At 35.2% G+C, this 21,628-nt stretch overlaps 1 protein-coding gene across 5 annotated transcripts in view; it reads left to right on the top strand.

Moving 5' to 3' along the window:
- Cdk14 (cyclin dependent kinase 14) overlaps positions 1-21,628 on the top strand; it is a 593,051-nt gene that overhangs the window by 316,967 nt on the left and 254,456 nt on the right. For all 5 annotated transcript variants that reach the window (XM_074064778.1, XM_074064777.1, XM_074064779.1 and 2 more), the window contains one exon: positions 10,804-10,924. In XM_074064778.1, coding sequence (XP_073920879.1) covers positions 10,804-10,924 — 121 coding nt within the window. The remainder of the gene's footprint in view (positions 1-10,803; positions 10,925-21,628) is intronic.

Genomic DNA, 21,628 nt, shown 5'->3' with positions numbered 1-21,628 from the left:
GGAGCCATGGGAACAAGTACAATCAATGACCTCACTTTTTTCTTTCTCTCTGATTTTTGGTCAATATGCCTGCCTTGGCCAAACTGAACTTGAGGCTCTGGGAGCCTAAAATTGGGTGCGGAAGAGTCTACAAAACATCAGGAGGGGTGAATAGAGAATATCCAGCAGAATTGTCACATGCATTTTAGGTCACACAGTAGAAACTGAGCCAGGTTGCCTTTTGCCCCATATCACACAACATGTAAGAGGTGGTCCTGCCTGACCCAAAGAGTAAGCTGATACATGCATGAAACACTGTCTTCTTCATAGGGAAGAAAAGGGACAGGAAGGCAAACTTTGAGGTTGAGACGGTAACTAGGAGTTCTTTCTAAGGTTCAAGACCCTGAAAAGTAAGGATCTGAGGTAGCAAGGGGGACAGAGACAGTGGAGGCAGAATGGGCAGAACTTTGGACATCTATTTCCTTCCTGCTTAAAAATACGTATAATATTATAGAAGACACAGGATGTCTTAGATTGTTTTCAGCATGGAAACTGTGGTGATTCTTCTCTGCAGTGATTACAATGTATATTTATTGCATAGAATTAAATTAGATTTGAAGTTGTGACAATCATTTTTTTAGATTAGCAGTGCCCACCTCCAATTTCAGGATAACCAAGATTGTAATCAGGTATCATAATTCATGTTTAAAATCACCAAAAATGAACACAGGCATCTCTATTAGTAGATACTTGCTTCTAATTATTTTGTTTGAAATCCTATATTGGATTGTGTTGAGGTTCCAAAATTAACTTGACCTCTCTTCAAAAAGAACTAAAAGGATATTGTGTTACACCCATAAGATTGAAAAGTATTACAATATTTCAATATGATCTAAACATTTTTCCTTAAATTGATTCAGTAATTGCCTAATTAATGTGCACTGGTTTAGATGGTCATTTACCGTTGTTAAAATGTAAAATCCTCTTAATTCAAGTTTGAAAGTAATTGCCTATTTTCAATCTCGTGGAACATTTTAAATTTTGTTTTGATCAAGGTATTTTGAAGAGTCTTTTCTTTCAGTGTGATTTATTGCATCCCCTTTAGAATGGTTTTGACTATACCCTGGATTGAGGTTCTGAAAAAAGGGGAGGGGGGCTTGGGATCCTGTAAGATAAATAGGCCACCCCCATCTCTCCAACAGTTTCCTTTTCCAAGGGCTAGAAGTGTAGCTCAGTGGTAGAGTACTTGCTTAGCATGTGTGAGCCCTGAGTTCATACTCAGAACCACACCCACAAAAAGAAATCTCCATTTTCACTTACCCTGCAAGCATTCACAGCCACCTAGTTAACTGTTCCAGTTCTGGACTAATGCAGTCTACCATTTCCACTTTAAAACAAACCAACAAATAAATGCTGTTCACATTTCAACAGCCAGACCCTATCTTGAAGATTCCTAAGCCTTTCTCTGCTGTCCTTCTTTATCAAATTTCTCTTTTTTCTTAAGAGCTGTTTGTGTGATTATTATGAGTCTCTCTAAACAAATCATTCCTTTGGTCCAATTTGCTTATATTTTCGGGTTTTTCCTCCCTGCTCCTTCTTCTCTCCCTTGCTTTCCTTCTGCCAACCCCATCCTTCTCTGTCTCTCTCATCAGAATAATCTGTCACTGTTCTGGATTTTGGAGCTGCTGAGTCTAGGCCACCATCCAGTTAGAGTCCAGGCACTGGTCCCCAGGCTCACATCTTCCTAGGGAGACGGTCACATTGCATACATTCAAACCCTGGCCCACTCATTAGTTATCACTGTGTGACCTAGAGCAAATTAGTGTGTGTTGGTACTAGATTTCTTTCCATTAAATTGGGAGTCTAATAATCATACTGCATTATTGCTTGGTGTAACCATTAAACAATATAATACATTCAAAACCCTGAGAATACCTAACAGATTGTCGTTGTTTAATAAATTCTTATCATTTTGCCTCTGTGTCCTAAACACTAGCATATCCAGTGATTTTCAAGTTTTTGTATTATCTGTAGTAAGACCAAGTAAGGACTTTGTTATCATTTAACTGTATCCCCCAAAAGGCCAAATGTTAGAAATTTAACTCAGAAATTTACATGTTGCTGGCATTTGGAGGTTGGGTCTCTGGGAGGCAGTTAGGATTAGATGAGGTCATTAGCATAGGGTCCCCATGATGTCATCACTGTTTTTATAAGAAGTAGGAAAAGGTACTCTGCTAGTGCATTTGCTCTGTCTCGCCATGTGCTGTAGAAAAGGCCCTCTCCAATGCTGAGCAGTTGTTGGCGCCATGTTCTCAGACTTCTTAGCCACCAAATAAATTCTATTCTTTGTAAGTTACCTATCCATGGGTATTTTGTTAGAGCAACATAAAACAGACTAAGATACTGCCCTCTTTCCCTACTTAAAAAAAAAGGCAATCTAGGAAGGAAATGTGAATGTTTTTCTCACAAGGCTCCCAGAGAAACACTTGTCCTAAATTCATTTTTATTTTAAAAGCAATAGGAATTAATACATAAATAAGAGTCTATAGTATCATTTCAAATAGTATGCTTATATAATATAGATTTTAGATTGGCTTCTTTCCTATCAAGTATAGATCACACCTCAGGCATAAGATAATACTTATTCTTACCTTATTTGACCTAATTATAGTTGTTATTATTTCAATAAACATTTTTTCTTGAACATATCCAGATCTGTATGCATATGATATTCTGGTCACATATTAGTACACATTTATAAATAAATGCCATAAAGGTCTATGCCCTACATCTTGATTTAAAACTTAGAGTCTCATGATGAATTTGGTGTTTTTTGCCTTTAATTTTTAAAAAGTGGAAACAAATCAGCATGGCAGTGGAAATTCACTAAAATTGCCAATTTAGTCAAGTCAGGAAATCTGTTTTCTACATTGTAGTGTCATCTAGCATTGGAATGATAACTATGAGTTTCATTAACTGAGAAGCAGAGCCTAGAAAGTGAAATGTAAACCAGTGAGCTGTGAAAATGATGACATTCACATGTACTCCACCGAAAATGATTTTGAATTCTCTGCTAATGCAGATGTGATGTGATGAGATCATTTATTGAGATGGAATTGCTTACTGAATAGGCTTCTTAAGAACTTGGGCATATATAATCATACATCTAGTGAACAAGATTTTTAACATTTTCATAAGATCACTGATTTGGGATACTTGGATGAATCTTAAAGTTAACTTAGGCCCAAAGGTCAGCAAACCATTTCTTAAAGGACCAGATAGTAAATATTGTAGTCTTATGGTTCAGTTGGTCAGTTAACTACTCAGCTTGGCTGCTTAATGCAAAAGCAGCCTTTGCCATATGGCAGTAAGTGGGTATAGTTGTTTTCCAATAAAACATAAAAAGAAAGGTGGCCGTCTATTAGGCCATAATTTGCTGACCCCAGATCTCAACCCTCTCATTGGACACATAACAAAATCAAGGCTGGAGAGCTCCAGAAACATAATCAAGGAGACACAACTAACTAGGTATTGCCAGAACTAGGCACTTAGTTTTGCCATATTTGCAGTCTTTCAGTACTAATACAACAACAAAAGTGGGTTTATCGTGGTTTTTAGCCAAAGAATTCTAACTAATTGACCTTATCATGTCTATTAATTTCAACTTTGTTTAAAGAGGTATCACCCAGAGAATCATATTATTTTTATTTTCTATGAAAAAATAGAAAATTAAAAATTTTTCCTGTATATGAAACTTAATTGCTTCAACATTTTATTTCTTCTTTGGAACATCTTTATTAAAATGTTATAATTCCTGTTGTTTAAAACTGAAAGAGGAAAAAACCTACGCCCTTTAGGATAGACAAATTAGACATAGCTTGTTGATGCTCAAAAATTGGGGATAATTAAATAAAAGCAGAATTAATTAAAATATTGCCTCAATATTTAGAAGTCTCCAGATTTACTTTTCATTTTATTATAGCAAAGATTATTCTTACTCAGTAAAAGACTGGCAAATGCTAGTAAAAATATGTTTAAGGGATTTTGGTATCTTATAAGAAATATTAAAAAAATAGCTTTTTTTAAAGTAGAAGTATAAATAGAAACCAAAACAAAAATGTTACATTTATTGGAAAGAAAAGAGCATCATAATTGTAGTCTTTACAGTGTTTTCCACTTTAGACAATGTCACACAATGTTAAATGTAGGAAAACTATAAATCTGCCTTTAAGATGCCCTGGTTTTCTGGGAAATATGTTCCCTGTGATGGCAAATTACATGGAGGCATTTGGAAGGTTGTCATCTTTCATGGTCATTCTATGGGAAGATTGGGAATCTAAGTCTTTTGCTACTCACAGTGAAGAATGTTTCAATTAAACTTTAATTTTCAGTAAAATTAATTTCAACAAAGGCACATCATTTATTGCCTAGAATGTATTTTGAAATCAATTACATTGTTCCATGGACAGATTTGAAGATAGCGTAAGATGGTAATGAAGACCTAAAAGGAAGAAAGGAGGGAAGTTGTACGTAAAATCCACTGAATTTTGTGATTTTTTTTTTAACTGGAAGGAGTCTATGATGAAACAAGTCTTTGGGTTTTGGTGACTGAATGGCTGAAGATCTGTATAGTAAGCTATGAATACTGGAGGAGAAATGGAGACAGGACAAATGTTTAAGATCAGATGCAATACAAGTACAAGCAATATAATGAAAAACAGGTTAAGCTAAGAGGAAGTCACTAATGGGAAATGGAGGGTAGAAGGAAGTTAAGCAGGTGAATATGGTTGATGTACTTTCTATGCAAGAATGAATATAGACTTTTTAAACCTATTGAAATTATCATAAGAATGGGACCAAGGTAGAAAGGAGAAAAATAGAGGAGATGTACCAATTTTGGCTATAATACATATATTATAGCTATACATATGTATAGCTATCTTAAACAAGCAAAATGCCTTTTTTTAAAAACAAAGAATAAGAAAGTAAAACAGGTTCTGTTTGTAAGGAAAGGGTGTGGGAGGGTGAATGTAGTGGAAATATTCTGTAGTCATGTATGAAATTGGAAAAATGAGACTATTCCAGAAAATGGGGGAGCAGGGGATAAAGGAGAATGATGTGATGAATTCAACTATGATCTATTGTACGAAATTTTGTACACATTGTACAGTTTTGTTGCAGTGTACCCCCAGTACAACAATAACATGATAATTTTAAAAACATTTAAAATTTTAAAAGGACATTTCTTATATAGAAGTCTGAAGCTTTAGGGAAAGATTTATGCTAGAAATATGTGTTTGGAATTATCAGCATATGGGTAGTTATTGAATCAGTGGGATTAAATAAGATTTTCCAGAGAACACTGTCAAGTGCAAAGGGAAGAGATTATATATCCCAGAACCCTGGAGAACACCAGAAGAAAATACTTGTTTTATTTTTTCTGTTGGTTGTTTAGTGACATACTGTAAAAGCAGTAATGAAAAGTCTTAAAACAGCTTCAGCACATCCTAAGATACTTTATAAAGCCAGCAAAAAGGAGATCATTAAGATATTTTAAAAAAAAAAATAAATTCTTGGTCCATCACAGGGACTGTGGAATGGGAAGGAAATCTAAAAGACTCCCTGTGCCCTAACATTGTGAACCTACCTACACAGAATCAAGGCTTCAAGACTTTCTCTAGCTTCATTGCATGATGGTAAAATATTAAGTAGGTATTTCGTTTCTTTTTGGAATCATGTCATGAAGAAAGAAGCCATTCTTCTAGAAATAATGATTTTCTAATTAACCTAAGCATGCACACTTTCTCTGATTGTTTGGGAAATGAGGTGTGGGAGTGGCTCTAATATAAAATGAAACCACCGTCAAGCACACATAGCACACATAGCCTGTTCTCTGGAAAGTCTCTGCATTAGTCAAAGATACTCCTGTACACCATGTTTTGGTTGACTGATTCATATTCATCTAGCTCACACCCTTATTAATTCCACTTTAACTAGAAAGGAGCAAGTCAATGTTACCAGTTCCTTCTCAATTTCTTAGACAATGCAGGGAAATAAGAACTATCATTTTGGAACCCCCATCCTAGATTCATTAATTTTCTCCATAATGTTAAGAGTTCCAAATTTCCAACCAGTTTTACCAACTACAAAGAAAGGATGTATTGGAACTTGAAACAATTATTATATATGCCTGAAACATAAAAGAGGTTTGGCTGTTTTCGGGACCTATAACTGTTTGCTAGTAAAATACATTCCTTCCTAGACTCTTAAGGTACATTCCCTGTACTGATTCTGATCAGGGTTGTATTTGGTGCCAGAAAGACACCCTAGTTCATGTGTTCTTAGGAAAGTAGATAGAACATATCTGAAGCCCAAGGATAAGTGTGAGAATGAAGAAAAATTTTGGAAGCAATCACTTATGCATGGTAGTTAAAAACATAACTTTAGCCACAATGACATACATAGCATATACCATTTGAGTAAGCACTGTGTGTTAGTTTTCATCACTGTGACAAAATACCTGAGAAAAAAAACTTTAAGGAGGAAATAATTATTTCAACTCATGGTTTCAAAGGTTTTAGTCCATGGTCACTTGAATCAATTGTTTCTGGTCTACAGTGAGGCAGTACATCATGGCAGGGAACAGATTGTAGAGCAAAACTGCTCACCTGATGGCAGAAAGGAAGCAGAGAAAGAGAGGAACTCTGGGATGAGAGATAAGCTCTTCAAAAGCATCTCAGTGACCCACTTCCTCCTGCGAGGCCCTATCTTGGTTTTAGTTACCTCCCAGTAATACGCTCACATTGTGAATCCATCAATAGAGTGAGAGCTTTCACAATCTATCTCATCACTTCCTAAAAGCCCCACCTCTGAGGATTGCACTGGGGACCACGCATTCAACACAGAACTTTTTGAGAGTTATTTCATTTCTAAACCATGACACACTGATTTGAGTGTATGGTCCTAGACAAAACAAGCAAAAGGCAAATAGGGAAGGTTCCAGAAAGAGGCTGAGTCGTTCCTGGTTAACTGTTCTGTAGCAGAGAAGGGAGGAAACTTAAAATAATGGGAGTGGTCAGCAGAGCCTAAGGCAGAAGAGAGAGCTAATATGATAAGGCTTGAAGTGTCTCCATTGTTTGATGTAGAAGGGCTGATCTGCTTAGGCAAGTGCTGTACTGTCCTGTGGTTTATTCTGTATCCATGCCAGAGGATTAAATACACTTGAGATGGCAGCAGGTGTTATCTCTAAGGTAGTCATTTTATAGAGATATGAAAAGGACTCTTTTCACTGGTAAGTGGTTAGCTATAAAGCCTGTTAACTCCTGTGGAAATCTAAGATTGTGCTATGCCAGTATCAGGGCAGTCCAATTTTAAGTCATTGGCAATAGTTCTTGACTATCAGGATTTTCTCCTGTACTCTAGGGCCTTTCATTAGTTAGAAATGGCAACAAATTAGCTAGGTACACTGAATTGTTGCGCAAGACATCTTAGGTGTCCGTAGGAACTCGTACCCCTTTGTGTGCACAGACTTAGCCAAAGCAGCAATGTGCAAGTAACATGCACTCATCTGGTTAGCATCTCACTTTGCTTTTTGACTTTTAATTCAAACTAAACATTAGTATAAGAAGTTTTGATAATAACCCGTGAACTTCATCTTTTTTTAAAAGGTAGTGTCTCTCTCTTCCTGTAGTGTAACCATAGCAACTGACAAGGAACAGAGAAAGAAAGCTTTCACACATGCTGTGCTAATTAATCCTGTCCTACAGTTTTCCTTCAGCTGGAAAGTGCCGTTTAATAAATTTTGCATGAGTAAGTGTGTTTTGATTCATGAACTATATAAATACATGGAACCATCTTTAAACTATTTGGATAAAATATAGTTATGTATTCATACTTTAATATGAATATATTTTCTTTCTTTCTTTTTGGAGCCATTGTTTTAATAATTTGCTTCTTCTCTGAAAAGTTTGGGATCTTGTTGATTGAATAGAACCATCAGGGTGCCGTATCAACATATGGGACACTTTTTACAAAGTGGTTTTTAATTGATTATTATTAAGGTGAGAGAGGTTTTATTCCACGTTATACAGAAGACTATCTTATTTTTTTTTCTTTTATTATTCATATGTGCATACAAGGCTTGGGTCATTTCACCCCCCTGCCCCCTCCCCCTCCCTTACCACCCACTCCGCCCCCTCCCTCTCCCCCCCACCCCCTCAGTACCCAGCAGAAGCTATTTTGCCCTTATTTCTAATTTTGTTGTAGAAAGAGTATAAGCAATAATAGGAAGGAACAAGGGTTTTTGCTGTAGAAGACTATCTTAAAACACAACACTCTTAATGTTATATGACACACTTAAATGCAAGCCATTTTAAGAAACTCAGTCTTAGTACTTTGAAAAGTTAGATTTTAAAAACTCATTTTCATTGTTGTCATTTTGAGAAGTTATGTGGCCCATCTGAAGAGTTTGGGGTATTCATGTAGAAAGAAAATAATGTGGACTAAGAACTTTATCTATTTATATTTTCCACAATTATTTAACCGATTAAACAAACTCATATTTGATCTGAAATTCCATGTAATTATTTTGATTTATACTATATTTCCATGTTATTTTAAGGGTTTTTGTTGTTGTTGTTTTATAGTTGGGAATATCACATTTCCTTATTACTAGTGTGGTCTCTGGTCTGCCAAAAAATTTTCATGTTTTTCCATTTGCCTAACTTTCTGACAATAGGACCTTGGGAAAACCAAGAGAATTCAGCCTGTATTATTTATTTATTTATTTATTTATGCATCCCACTTGACAGCAACATATAGGATGAGCCAGAACCTACTTGAGAACCTGCGTGTAGCTCTTTGGTCTCTCTGAGGAAGTACAACAGTCATGTGGAGAACCAGATCTTTGATGTAATACCAAATTTTGAGTCACTTTCCTATCCTGATTGTCTTCTCTGTTGTTCAGTTTTGCCTAAATTGAGGTAGTATAAAACCTTATCGAGAATAATAGAGGTTATTATGGAAATCTGTCGTTGAAAATAGATTTGGTACCATGAATGTGTATGTTTTTACATGTATAGTCTGTACATTTTAATATGAAGATTTATAAGCATTTTATAACATGCCCTCACATTATCATAAAACCGCATTGTAGAAAAACATGGACTGTAACCACAGTTGAATGCACTAGAATTCTTTATCTGACCAGTATTCCTATTAATTTTTAAAAGTGCATATAATACAGAAAATGGATTGTTGTGTTCAGTAAATAGTTAAAGGTCATCTTACATGCTATATAAAAATTTAAATATTCTGGGGCTTGGACTGATTTTCTCTAGCCCGTCCCACATGAGAGTCTTTGTTTTTCTTTTCTAATAAAACTTCTGTCACTTTGCAAAAATACTAAATATTCTGAACATATGGAAAATGAACATACCGTGTGGTAGGTTTACTATAAAATGTCTTGTGCTTTGAACATCATAGTAACTAAAATACTTTATACTTGTTGTGTTTATCAGCTTTCCATTGCTGGGGGAAAATATCCGAAATAACTGACATAATAGAATGAAAGGTTTATTTTGGTTCATAGTTTCAGTCCATGGTTGGTTGACTTTGTTGTTTTTGAACCTGTGGAGAGGCAAGACTTCATGGCAAGGGAGCATGTGGTTGAACAAAGCTGTTTAACTCATGTCAGCCTAGAAAGAAGAGGGATGGGGAGGAAAAGAGAGAGAGAGAGTCATTCCCCAATGACCCAACTTCCTTCTGCTGTGCCCTACCTCCCTAAGGTTACAGAAACTCCCAGTAGCACCACATCCTTGTGACCAGTCCTTCAACACATGAGCCATTGGGGAACAATTCAGATCTAGACTGCAGCACTTGTCATTAGTGAACATAGCCAGAAAGAGTAAGTTTTGTGACTTTTAAAAAAATTATATATTCATTGCACAAAACTTGGGGGAAAAAAGCTCAGCAAAACTAAGTTAAAAATAATGGATGATCTTATATTCCAGAAGTAATACTGAAGACATTTAAATATATTTTCTGCCAGTTTTTTTCTATACATGAGTATTTATGGTTTGTAGTTCAAATTTCATATACTTTTTCACTAAAAATATTATTGTGATCATTTCCCAGTTGCTAAAAATTTAGAAGACATTTTAATTTATTATATCCTATTTCATCTTCTATATGTATAAGATTTATTTGACTATTCCTTCAAAATGACTTTGTTGGTTTTCAAATAAAGTTTCTCAGTACACATTTCCTAGTTTTGATAGAGCACTGAAACTATAAGTTTTAAGACAACTCCTTTTGAAAAGTGTTGTGCTTTCATCTTGCAGATTCACAAAAAGCATTAGAAAAATTGGTGGCACCAAGAAGTCTCACAATTGGGAAACTCTTTGCTTCCTAAACCCATGTGTTCTCTAAATTATTTGACCAAGATACCTTTTCTGCTAAGACTTATAAATTTATAACACTCAGAACTGGACTTCTGTCAGATATAACTCTGAAAATTTCAAATTTCTAAGCTTTCCCCATTATATCTAACAGTTTATGATGTACTTGTTTACTCTGCCAATATTTTATTAGGTATGTGACATAGGTGCTTTACTTGGAAATATAATTGATTTAATGGTTATTAGCATTGCTGCAAAACATAGAAACCATATGTGTTCTCTCCAACCTTTCTGTTACCCTTGACTTGCGTTCATGATTCTGAATTACAATGGTGTATTTGACCTTTTAAAATTGCAAACATTCACGTTTAAAATTCTTGTTCTATTATAGCCCTTTTAACTTCTTTATGTTTCATGTAACCCACAGGTCTTGCAAGAGCAAAATCCGTCCCTAGCCACACATATTCCAATGAAGTGGTTACCTTGTGGTACAGACCTCCAGATGTCCTTCTGGGCTCCACAGAATATTCCACCTGCCTTGACATGTGGTGAGAAATGAATGCTTTACACTTGCTAAACTATGTACAGTGCTTGGTCTGGGTCAAGCCTAGACAAACATCCTAACCATTTGGATGAAGATTAATGATGCAGGAGTGTTTTCTGTGTGTGGCAGTACTCCTAGATTTTTGAAACATGATTGGGAATGTTCCCTAATCAGAGTCTGCCTACAGATGGTGTCTGGTAATGGTTTTTGATGGACAGAGACATTTTTCTAACAGTCAGTACTATGATTGTCTCCTTATAGATCTTAATTTGGCTTCATTTTATAATAAGGGACATGTACATCTCCAAATAGCAATAGAGTTGGAAGTAACAGGGAGCATATTTAAATGCACACCAAAATTCAGCTAAGTGGTCTGAAAATTTTAATGTAAATGCTAGGCACTAAATTGGCTAATGATATACCACTTTAAAACTGTTGATAGTAACTACTCAAAATGAAATTAAATGATTACTTTTTAGAAATATTTCATTTCAGGAGAGTCCCAGTTTTGCAGAATAGTTCAGCAGAGCTCAAAATCTATTTTATGACATTCAATGACTGGTAAGATTTAATACATAATTATTATCAATCATAGAGTATTATGAGTTCCTAATCAAATGTAAACTTATTTTTAGCATTCAGGACAGCCTCACTCTTGGCTGTCAAGCATGTCTTCTCTTTACAGAAAAGTCCCCTTTATAGAATTATTGTGTTCAAGAAAAACAACTCACATAGTGCATGGCTATTTTATATCAGGAATCATCTTTCCTGAAGATGCCTCTGAATATAGAATTCAGCTACATGGTCATGAAATGTTTATGACCTCAGCAAAACTCCTACATGTCTTACTTCTCTTATTGCTCTATATTTATTTCACAGCTTTGCCCCCAGGAATCTTGGCTTTTAGTAAGTTAAGTGTTGATGAATTCTTGCTTCTTCCATGATCCGTTTGATCAAAAGAAAAAAAATTGGTGAGAAAACAATCAACTTTTGCAATGTAGGGCACACAGAAGACTTTCTTAATACAGGTTTCAGCAATCTCTTAGAAATGAGATTTGAGGATCTGTAAAGCCACTGAAAATATAAGAAATATTTTATGTATATACAGTTATTTTTATTTATTATAAGATGTAGGTATGTAGTCTTCAATAAAGGAAAAATAAATCTGGGTCATTAAACATCCTAAGGACCATTGTCATAAATTTTGTAATGCCTTGTAATAAATCCAAAACCATTTTAATGATTAAATACTGAGATTAAACATAACCATCTCTCATTGAGCTAATCCATTTTTTCATCACACTTCTTTGCTTTTTATTTTAAGGTTATTTACACAATTAATTTCTTCCCCAAGGATAGGCATGTCCTTGGGCAAAATAGATATTTAGATCAGTAATTGTAATGGAGAAAAGCTTAGAAATAAAAGCCAGTGCACACATCAGGATAGCACTTGCTAACTCTTTCATTCCCTTTCTACTTTCTGCTCTTAGTTGAGAGTTGCTATACAAATAGCCAACTAAAATGTCACTCAATATTTTTGAGTTATGGAATGCTTTTCTCTATTTTTTGAGTGTGGAAATTCTAGATTGTTTTTCAATGAGTTCAGTTAAGGACTTTGCTAATAAAACATAGCTTAGGAACATTTGTGGCTTGGAGCCAGTTTTGTCTTAGTTGCTTGACAGTTAAGTGTGTATCCTTATAATCATGAGAAATTGTTTTTAATACTCCACTGGCTAATTTTTCCCAAAACTTTAAAAATATTCTTTAAAATACAAACAATTGCATGGAGTCTGATTTGCTAATGTCTGTTTCTAATGTATAGTATTTGCTTTCCAGTCTGTGTGTCCAACTCCACCCCACGTTTCTTTCTCTCCCCTTTCTCTCTCCTCTCTCTCTCTCTCTCTCTCTCTCGCTCTCTCTCCCCTCTCTCTCTCCCCTCTCTCTCTCTCCGATTCATTCTCTCTCTCTCTCCGATTCATTCTCCTAAGAAAGATGGTTGGGCACTCTGTGCCAATTGCTTTGAGCTGAGCCATAATGGGAGCATAAGAAAGAGAGTGTAATTTAAGAGGAAGGGAGGTAAACTGACAGCAAATAGTGGACCCCAAATGCCCTTTTCTCTACACACCAAGATTATTTATTGCCAATGACAAATAGCAAATGTGTTAGGCTTGAGCAGCTTCCTATGCTTCTTTTCACTTCACTTCCAAGCCCTAAAATCTGAGTTATGTCTAGGCTATGCCTGTCATTCCAAACCTGATTTCATTCCTAGCCATTTTCTAAAAGCCATTTTGTTATTGTGCTTTAAGTCAGGTAGAATGTATGTTTTTTCCAATTAGAAAGACGTTCACAGGGCACTGATTTTTACATAATAAATGACATCAATGCTGGATATTTAGACACCTAGAAATGGGATTATAATTGAGTCATAGCTCAGCTGTACCACAAAGGAGTGCAAATATTACCTCATGGAGAATAGCAGAGAGGCAGGTGGCAATAGTTTTGGGCTGTTATTAGTTCATCTGCCCCATCCTGCGGCAGTACGTAAAAACTAATGGTCCCTGCACAATGTTACATCTTCCAGGTTTTTGTTTAAGCAGCCATAGGCAATAAAAATATTAATGAAGACACACACACATTAACATTGTCAGCAAGTGATGGAAATCAGAGCTGGCCCTGTTATGATCTACTCCTCTATATCTCCAACACTATAGAGATGTGTGCATTCACTGTGTGATTTGAGAACTCCTCAAGAAAGATAGTTTTTGATACTTTTGTCTCTGTCTTTAAATGAAGAACTAAGCATTAGAATCAAATTGACATTGTATAACTCCTCTTAATTCTTGGATTTTATAATTCTTGAAAGTCAGAGGAAAGGAAATCATTGCCAAGCTTCTAAACCAAAAAGGCTTACCACGTTCTGAAAGCCACATTAAGAGAGGCACAGATGTAAAAGGCAGTTTATCTGTGTAGTTATTCCCTTGCCGCTGTTAAGGTCATTGCTCTAAATAAATTTATATTCCTTCATAGAAGTGCATAAATATGTTTACAGCTACATTTGCTTTGTAAAGCAGAATGTTGTTTGGGATTACTATAAGGGATTAATTTTTAAAGCAGGTAACAAAGTTATCTCTAGCTAATAAATGATTATCTGATCACGATCACAGTGCATTTTTTGGGGGGAGGGGAATTGTGTTATCAGCTTCACTGTTCCCCAACACAATATGCAAAGAATGATAGTGTGTCAGTCTCTTCCTTTCATCATCTTTCTAAAAGCTAATTAACATATTAACTATGCTTGTCAAAATGTGGGGCAAATCATTTATAAATAAGCCTGTCAAATGTAATGAGATTGCATATTAAATCACCCGTTTCTCTATTACATCTCTGATTGAAGATTAAAATTAATTTATTTAACATTGTAGCAGCTGGGTGGTTAGGGAAAATTTCCATACCAGTCTTGATATATAGGGGAAAGTTTGCATCAAAATTGATTTTGCATATATCAGGAAAGAAATTGTCTGTTTATTAAGTATTATAAAACCATTTAGCATTGCTTTTTATTAAATAAGTCTAATCACCATACATATTGGCAATATACAAAATTCTGCCATTATCTTTAATGATTTCCCTTGAACCATGGAGCTCTATGTAATAAAATAAATTGTCCTAGGACTTAGGTTTAGTTACCATTGTTTTAAGAGAGAGAATCATAAATGAACCTTGCTGCAGCTTCCACCCTGAAAATACATTTGTTGTATATGAGGTCCTTTGGTTTAATTTGAAACTTGAGCAATAATAATAGTAACAGTAATAGGTAGTGTTATTGAGCCCAAACTGTACTCTAAATCCTGCATTGCTTATTCCTATGCCATGACACAGGAAAGGAAAAGAAAACCTAGACAGACTAAATAGTATAGTTAAATAGAGCTAACATTCAGATACAAGGCCAACACACTTAAAGCCCTTTGTCCTTTCAACATATTATATAATCTTTTAAGATGATTTATAATAAATTGGTCTTATCTTACTACTAAAATTACTTTAAAATACAAACACAGTAAAATTCCTATTTTATAGTGTAAACTATATTCTGAGTTATGCTAGGTCCTTTGTGTAGTTCAAATATATTGTATAGCTTTCACTCCCTCTCAATGACCTATAGACTTTTCCTGACAACAATGTTCTAATAGATTGTAGTATATAATTTTGTCACAGGAAGAGTTTTTTGAAATAAACAAAGACATGAATCAGTGGATTGAATACATTTTCATTGTACTATTATCTGTTCTGGCATATATTTTTCCAACTCCTAGTCATTACTCATTTACCCCTTCTGTTAAAATAAATGAGTCCATTTTAAATAGAATGCTAGTAAGAATGAGAATTTGAGTTACTCAGCTGCATAAAGTCATCTCTCTGTCAACATTGTTTGCACATTTTCCAATCAATCAGGTCATAAGACCAAGGAGTACATGAATTAGTCATTGTCAAATGTAACAACTCTTTAAAGCCCTTTGGAGCTTTTCAAATAATGCATGATCCAAGTGTCTTGTGGTGAAGATGCAGTGGAACATAACAAAAGAACTGATGACAGTCAGAAGGGTATGCAGGTATTTGGAAACTGAGTTCATGGTGGTTGCTTTGATTTCTGAGTCCACTCCCACCATGCCATGAAACCTTTGAGAGTTCATAATTCTTTTTTTTTTAATTATTCATATGTGCATACAAGGCTTGGGTCATTTCTCCCCCCTGCCCCCTCCCCCTCCCTTACCACCCACTCCACCCCCTCCCTCTCCCCCCCACCCCCTCAATACCCAGCAGAAACTATTTTGCCCTTATTTCTAATTTTGTTGTAGAGAGAGTATAAGCAATAATAGGAAGGAACAAGGGTTTTTGCTGGTTGAGATAAGGATAGCTATACAGGGAGTTGACTCACATTAATTTCCTGTGCGTGTGTGTTACCTTCTAGGTTAATTCTTTTTGATCTCACCTTTTCTCTAGTTCCTGGTCCCTTTTCCTATTGGCCTCAGTTGCTTTTAAGGTATCTGCTTTAGTTTCTCATAATTCTTTAAGAACAGTAGGCAGTCTAACTGTCAGATGTGGTTGCCTATCTTATAATACAGAAAAATAATTTGATAAACACTCTAATCAGAAGAAATTTAATGTATTGCAGTGGTTAATTAACACTTAAGGATTCTTGTTTACAAATTCAAATTCCTTGCAGAAAACATAGGCTATATTGCTGTGAATTATCTCCATAAGTACAGTTGTATTGCCTATTGTTATTATTATACAGTTAACATTATTACTATTGCATTGTAGATTAACTATCAGGGTGCCTAATTTATTGATGGCTTTGGAGACCTGAATGGAAGCAGTCCTGTTTTTCTATCAGAAATTTAATGTGATTATGGTTTTTACATCTCATTTATTAATGTACTTTTGATAGAAGTATATTTGTGTTTTCCATCAATATATTTGGTGATTTAGTAGAGGTCCATTAGTTGAATGAGAATATATAAAGTGAGGTCACTGTATATAGATAGTCTTCATTACTAAATTAAATTTTTCCTATTTTAATTACTGTTAGCACATTAATTGACTACCCCCAAACTGGTTTTTGGATAGTTTTTTTTTAATAGCCAATCACATTAACATGTTTCATGTCATTATTATAACTTTTGGTATACTCATCTGCCTCACTAGTTTATAAGAAGGGTAAGAAATCACTTAATGAAATTGTGTAGGAAATATAAAATTAACAACTGTTGGGAATCATGTTCTTATAATTCTTAGTACGTCAATTAACACCTAAAAATATATTGTGTTTCTTTTGGGGTATAGCATCCACAGTTGCAGTGGGATATAAAAAGGAAGTAGAAGAAGATTAACATACAGTCTCTTTCTCAAGAATTAGAAGTTTTGGCTCAACATATCGTCATCCTATGTTCATATATATTTGTCAGTTTAGAAGTATATAAGTCAGTGATCAAAGTTTGGAGAACATTGGTTGTAAGCTAGTCTCCTGCATGTTTTAAATTTTGTGTAAATTCATGTAGAAATCATTTCACTGAACATGCAACTAGCAGTGGCTTGTTGTGTAATGCGGAGACAATGTTGTAGTAGAAAGCAAATTAAAATCCAAAGTTAATTTCTTCTTGCCACTTCTTAGCTGTGTGTCCAAACACCCTAAATACTCTTTTCTTTTGTTTCTGAATCAGAAAAACTATATCAATAAAACATATTCTAGGCATAGCCAGTATCTAACAGCTACCACAAGTGACAATAGCAGAATAGTGATCTCTTACTTCACGCATTCCACCCTTTAAATTCCCAGGAGTAGCTATGTGCTTTCAACTCTTTGGGCAAGAGTAACTACTTCATAGGTCTTACATAATTGTATGTATTGTTATTTATCAGTTTACTATTTTAGACATTATCTACTAAGAAGGCATTACAGTAGATGAGGACTTAGCTTTCTTCCATCAACCTTGTCCCAGTCCACTTTCACCTCATTCCCCCAATGAAGAATCTGCATCACATTTATAAACATGAATATGTTAATAGTAATGGTAAGTCAAGTAGCGTTCATAATTATATCTCCTTTCTTGTATACCTTTTGCTTTCTCTGGACATAATTATCTATGATTTTTATCAGTTTAGTTGTCTTCCTTCCTAGTACTAGTCATTTGCAGTTATAAAATGTTTGTGAATTACCCAGGAAGAAAATGTTTTCCAAATGCTCAATACATCAGCAAACCTGTCATTCCTATTTAATTTAAAATTTTTTAATTTGGACATCATTTGCAGGGGTACATTGTGGTAATTCAATACATATATGCAACATGTATTATGCAACAGGGCAATATATATACATATTTATCTCTTCAACCATTAATCATTTTTATTTGTTAAGAATTTTCATAGTCATGTTACTATGTAACATATAGGTTGTTCTGCCCAATAGTTACCATACTATGCTACAGAATAACCAGGAATGGTTCCTGAATACCATTTTTCATTCCCCCTGTTGAATTTCTTTCTCTACCCCCACCCTTTTCCCTTCCCCAGTCTCCAGTGACCATAGCGTCATTCCATTCTTCTACTACTTAATTTTCTTGACATCTTCCTCTCTAAGCTTTCTTCTCAACACTTTTTTCTTTCTACCCTCTGATTTCTTGTTGAATATCTGTCATCACAAAATGCCATTTGTCCCCTCACCCTTCTCATTGTTGTAGGCCCTTAACTCCAATTCCATTTTCTATTCTCTTCTGCACTGTCCTATTTCTTGGGTGACTTACCCCTATGGAATGCATCCTCCAGTGTGCCTTACTTAGTGGTTTCCAGTTGGGTTCAGACAAAAGGAATAGAACCAGAGGAAAGAGAATGGATATTTTCCTCTATTTCATCTGGCTATATCTGTGAGGATGCCCCTCTTTCCTGGCTGAAGCTGTCAGTAGACTCTAAAATCACATAAGGACTTAGGGAAATAGAAGGAACCTACTAGATCTCATGCTAGCTTCTAGACATTTAAATATGTCATATTGACTCCCTTATACTTCTCTTAGTAGTTACTTCTAGAATGGATTAGTTTTCCTTCTGGAACTTTGCTGCTTGCTTATTCCCTATATGCTGAGATCTATATCTACCTCCTTTAGTTTTTGAAGAAGGGATGCATTAGAGAGATAATTTTTAAATTTTAGTTTTGCAAAAATGTCTTTGTTCCCACACAAGACTGATGAAGTTTAGTCTGTTTTTCCTCAGCATTTTCAATGTGTTACTTCATTTTTCTAGAGCTTCTACATAGACAGATAAATATACATATGTATATATAGTCATAAACATATACATACACATGTACTAATTATCCCTTCCTCCTTTTCCTCTCATTTCTATTGGAAGCTTTCATCAAATGTGGAGATAGGGGGATACTTGACTGTCCATTTACCTTTATAAATCTGTATACTTAGGAGGGACCAATTGACTGGCCAGGTCATTGCACACTGTTCCAGCATAGAGCTGGACTTTTCAGTGAGAGAGCCATGGATGTCGGTGTCAGGTGTTGAAGACCTGTTCCTGGATCTGCCTCAGATGCTGATTCCTAGCAGCTGATATCTTCAGATCACATTCATACAGACCAATAAAAACACTTTCCATTGGACTCTCCTTTCTTCATCTCTTCAGTGCCCCACCCTGCTCTTGACTGCAACTCTTGCCCTCAGTTTGAAGCCTTTTGGATTCAGTTTCATGTGCCCTACTGGCATGTGTTTGGGTTAAAGAGGGTCAAAGAGGGAGATGATTGGAAGAGGTCTGTACATCAATTGCTTTTCATATAAACACTCCATCTACAACCCCATTTTCAGCTGTTAGTCTCATCATTACAACTTTTACAACCTGTGTCTCCAAGTCCTTAGGCATTTCTGAGTTTCTGTAGATAAATCTTTAGACTGTACCTTGAAGCTGTAGCTGCCTGTGGGCTGCCCAGATTGCTACCTTCTGAAAACAGAAGATGCCTTCACATATATTTCTTTTACACATGTGTATTGTTCCTTAACACATATTGTTTCATCCTGGTCTCTTTGGAGAGGAAAGAATGAATCATGCATATTTTACTGCATGTCCTGCTCTTGTTGACAATTTAATATTCATGGCTTTAACTATAAATAGTGACTACTAGGGTCCTTTCCCTGTGGAAATTTGTAACTTTACTGGGGTACAGATTTCAGTTTCAGGTGCCTGTGAGTGGGAGCCAAATTTTATGGTTGCTAGCATCTTAGTGTGATGATGGAAATTATAATCCTTACCATTTAACTGTTAATGAAATAACAACAGCTTTATTTATGAAAGCAGATGTGAAAGAAAAAAGCCATATCCTGGTGTGGTTGATGAGCTAGTGATAAAAAGGAATAAAATGTGAGTAATAGTTCGTTTAAAGATACAAATTTTAAGACCACACACAATGGCTCGCATACTTAATCTCAGCTAGTGGGAGTCAGAAGGTGGGAGGATCATGGTCTGAGTCTGGCTCAGGCAGAAAACACGAGACTCTATCCAAAAGCTGACTGAAGCCAAAAAAAGTTTGGGAACCTGACTCAAGTGGTAGAGCACATACATAGCAAGTGTGAGTCCTTGAGTTCTAACACCAGTACTACAAAAAAAAAAAAAAAAGAAATTTTTACATAAATTCAAAACTGGGGTGTAGAAAGTAGCATTTTTGGATTCATGGAATGTATGAATCCATTATTAACTGGCTATTAAAACAAGCAAAATGGCCAGGTGTGTTAATGCATACCTGCAAACACAACTACTCTAGAGGTGGAGACAGGAGAATCAGAGTTCTAGGCCAGTTCAAGTTATCACAAGAGCTATCTGAAAAATAAACTAAAAACTGAGGGATGTGGCTCAAATTGTAGTGTACTTGCCTAACAAGCAAGATGCCCTGAGTTCAGTTCTCCACTTCAGAATTCTCCATTTCAGTTCTCCATTTCTGAATTCAGTACCACCATTTTTATTTAAAAAAAAAAAAAAGCAAAAGTATTGGATAATTAGTTGAACTCTTTCAACAAATGGTTAACCCAACACTTCTAGGCCAATGAAGCTGGCTTATATGCACAGGAATGATATAGCTAAATGGAAATGTGATTGGACAGAAATCAGGAACCTCTACGTCCTCGTGTAAGAGTAGTTAGTAAGTGGACTAAATTACCTACTCCATAATGCTATTGAAGGATGGAAGTGGGACTTCTACACGATTGTGATTTTTGTGAATTCATTCCTCAAACGACTGAGTTGCCTAGGGTATATTTGGAGTCAGAATCACAATTTTATTTACAGGCATTGCGCTGTATAAATAGATACGTACTAGTAGTGTTCATTATTTTAAAATGGTAAATCACCTAATTTATAAATTCAGAAGTTTGTAGGTTTTTTGTTTTCACTTTTCTCTTCAAATATATTATCCTTGGATTCTTATTGGTGAAAGACAACATTAGAAAGAAAGAAAAGCAATAATCGAAAATAATTAAAGTCAAACATAACTAAACTAACCCATTAGTATCCAAGAAACAACTTGCTAAATTCCATTAGAAATACACGAAACTTAATCATAGTATATGTCGGACACTTAGTGATTTCTCATGAGTGAATATGACTAGTTTTATGTTCTCCTATACACATGTGGGTAGTTCACCTCTTACTATGGCATTTTATATTTCTCTGTATTTCCATATGTGATGATAGATTTAATGAGTGAGATGTTTATCTAAGTACATTTTTTCTAGAGCATGGCAAGGCTTTTATCATTCTCTCTGATTGATAATTCAGTGGTTCTTCCTTTATTGCTAGCTTTTATCCTGTTTGCTTTTAAAAATTGAACATAGTCATAGCCTGAAAGAACGCAACAGATTAAAAACTTCTTTTTTATAGTAACTGTAAACTTTCATCTATTTATCATAGTTAATCCTAATACATTTAACTTAGAAACTGTTTCAGAATTTCTTTTACTATTGTTTTATGGCCACATTTAAAACATGAATGTGTTTGGCTATATATCCCATATTGGCTATTTGGTGGTGGCATAGAAAAACAACAACAAAAAGAAAAAATCACAAAACATAAAAAACAGTTGTAGAATCTCAGGACAGCCCCCTTTCCATAAATTCTTCCTTATACAGTGTCCCTGTCCATTCATTCAGTCATTCCACAAAAC

This window comes from Castor canadensis, chromosome 2, assembly GCF_047511655.1.
Source record: "Castor canadensis chromosome 2, mCasCan1.hap1v2, whole genome shotgun sequence".
In the NCBI taxonomy this organism is placed as follows: Eukaryota; Metazoa; Chordata; class Mammalia; order Rodentia; family Castoridae; genus Castor; species Castor canadensis.
The sequence above is the reverse complement of the archived record's forward strand: the minus strand, read 5'-3'. Positions and strand labels throughout refer to the sequence as shown.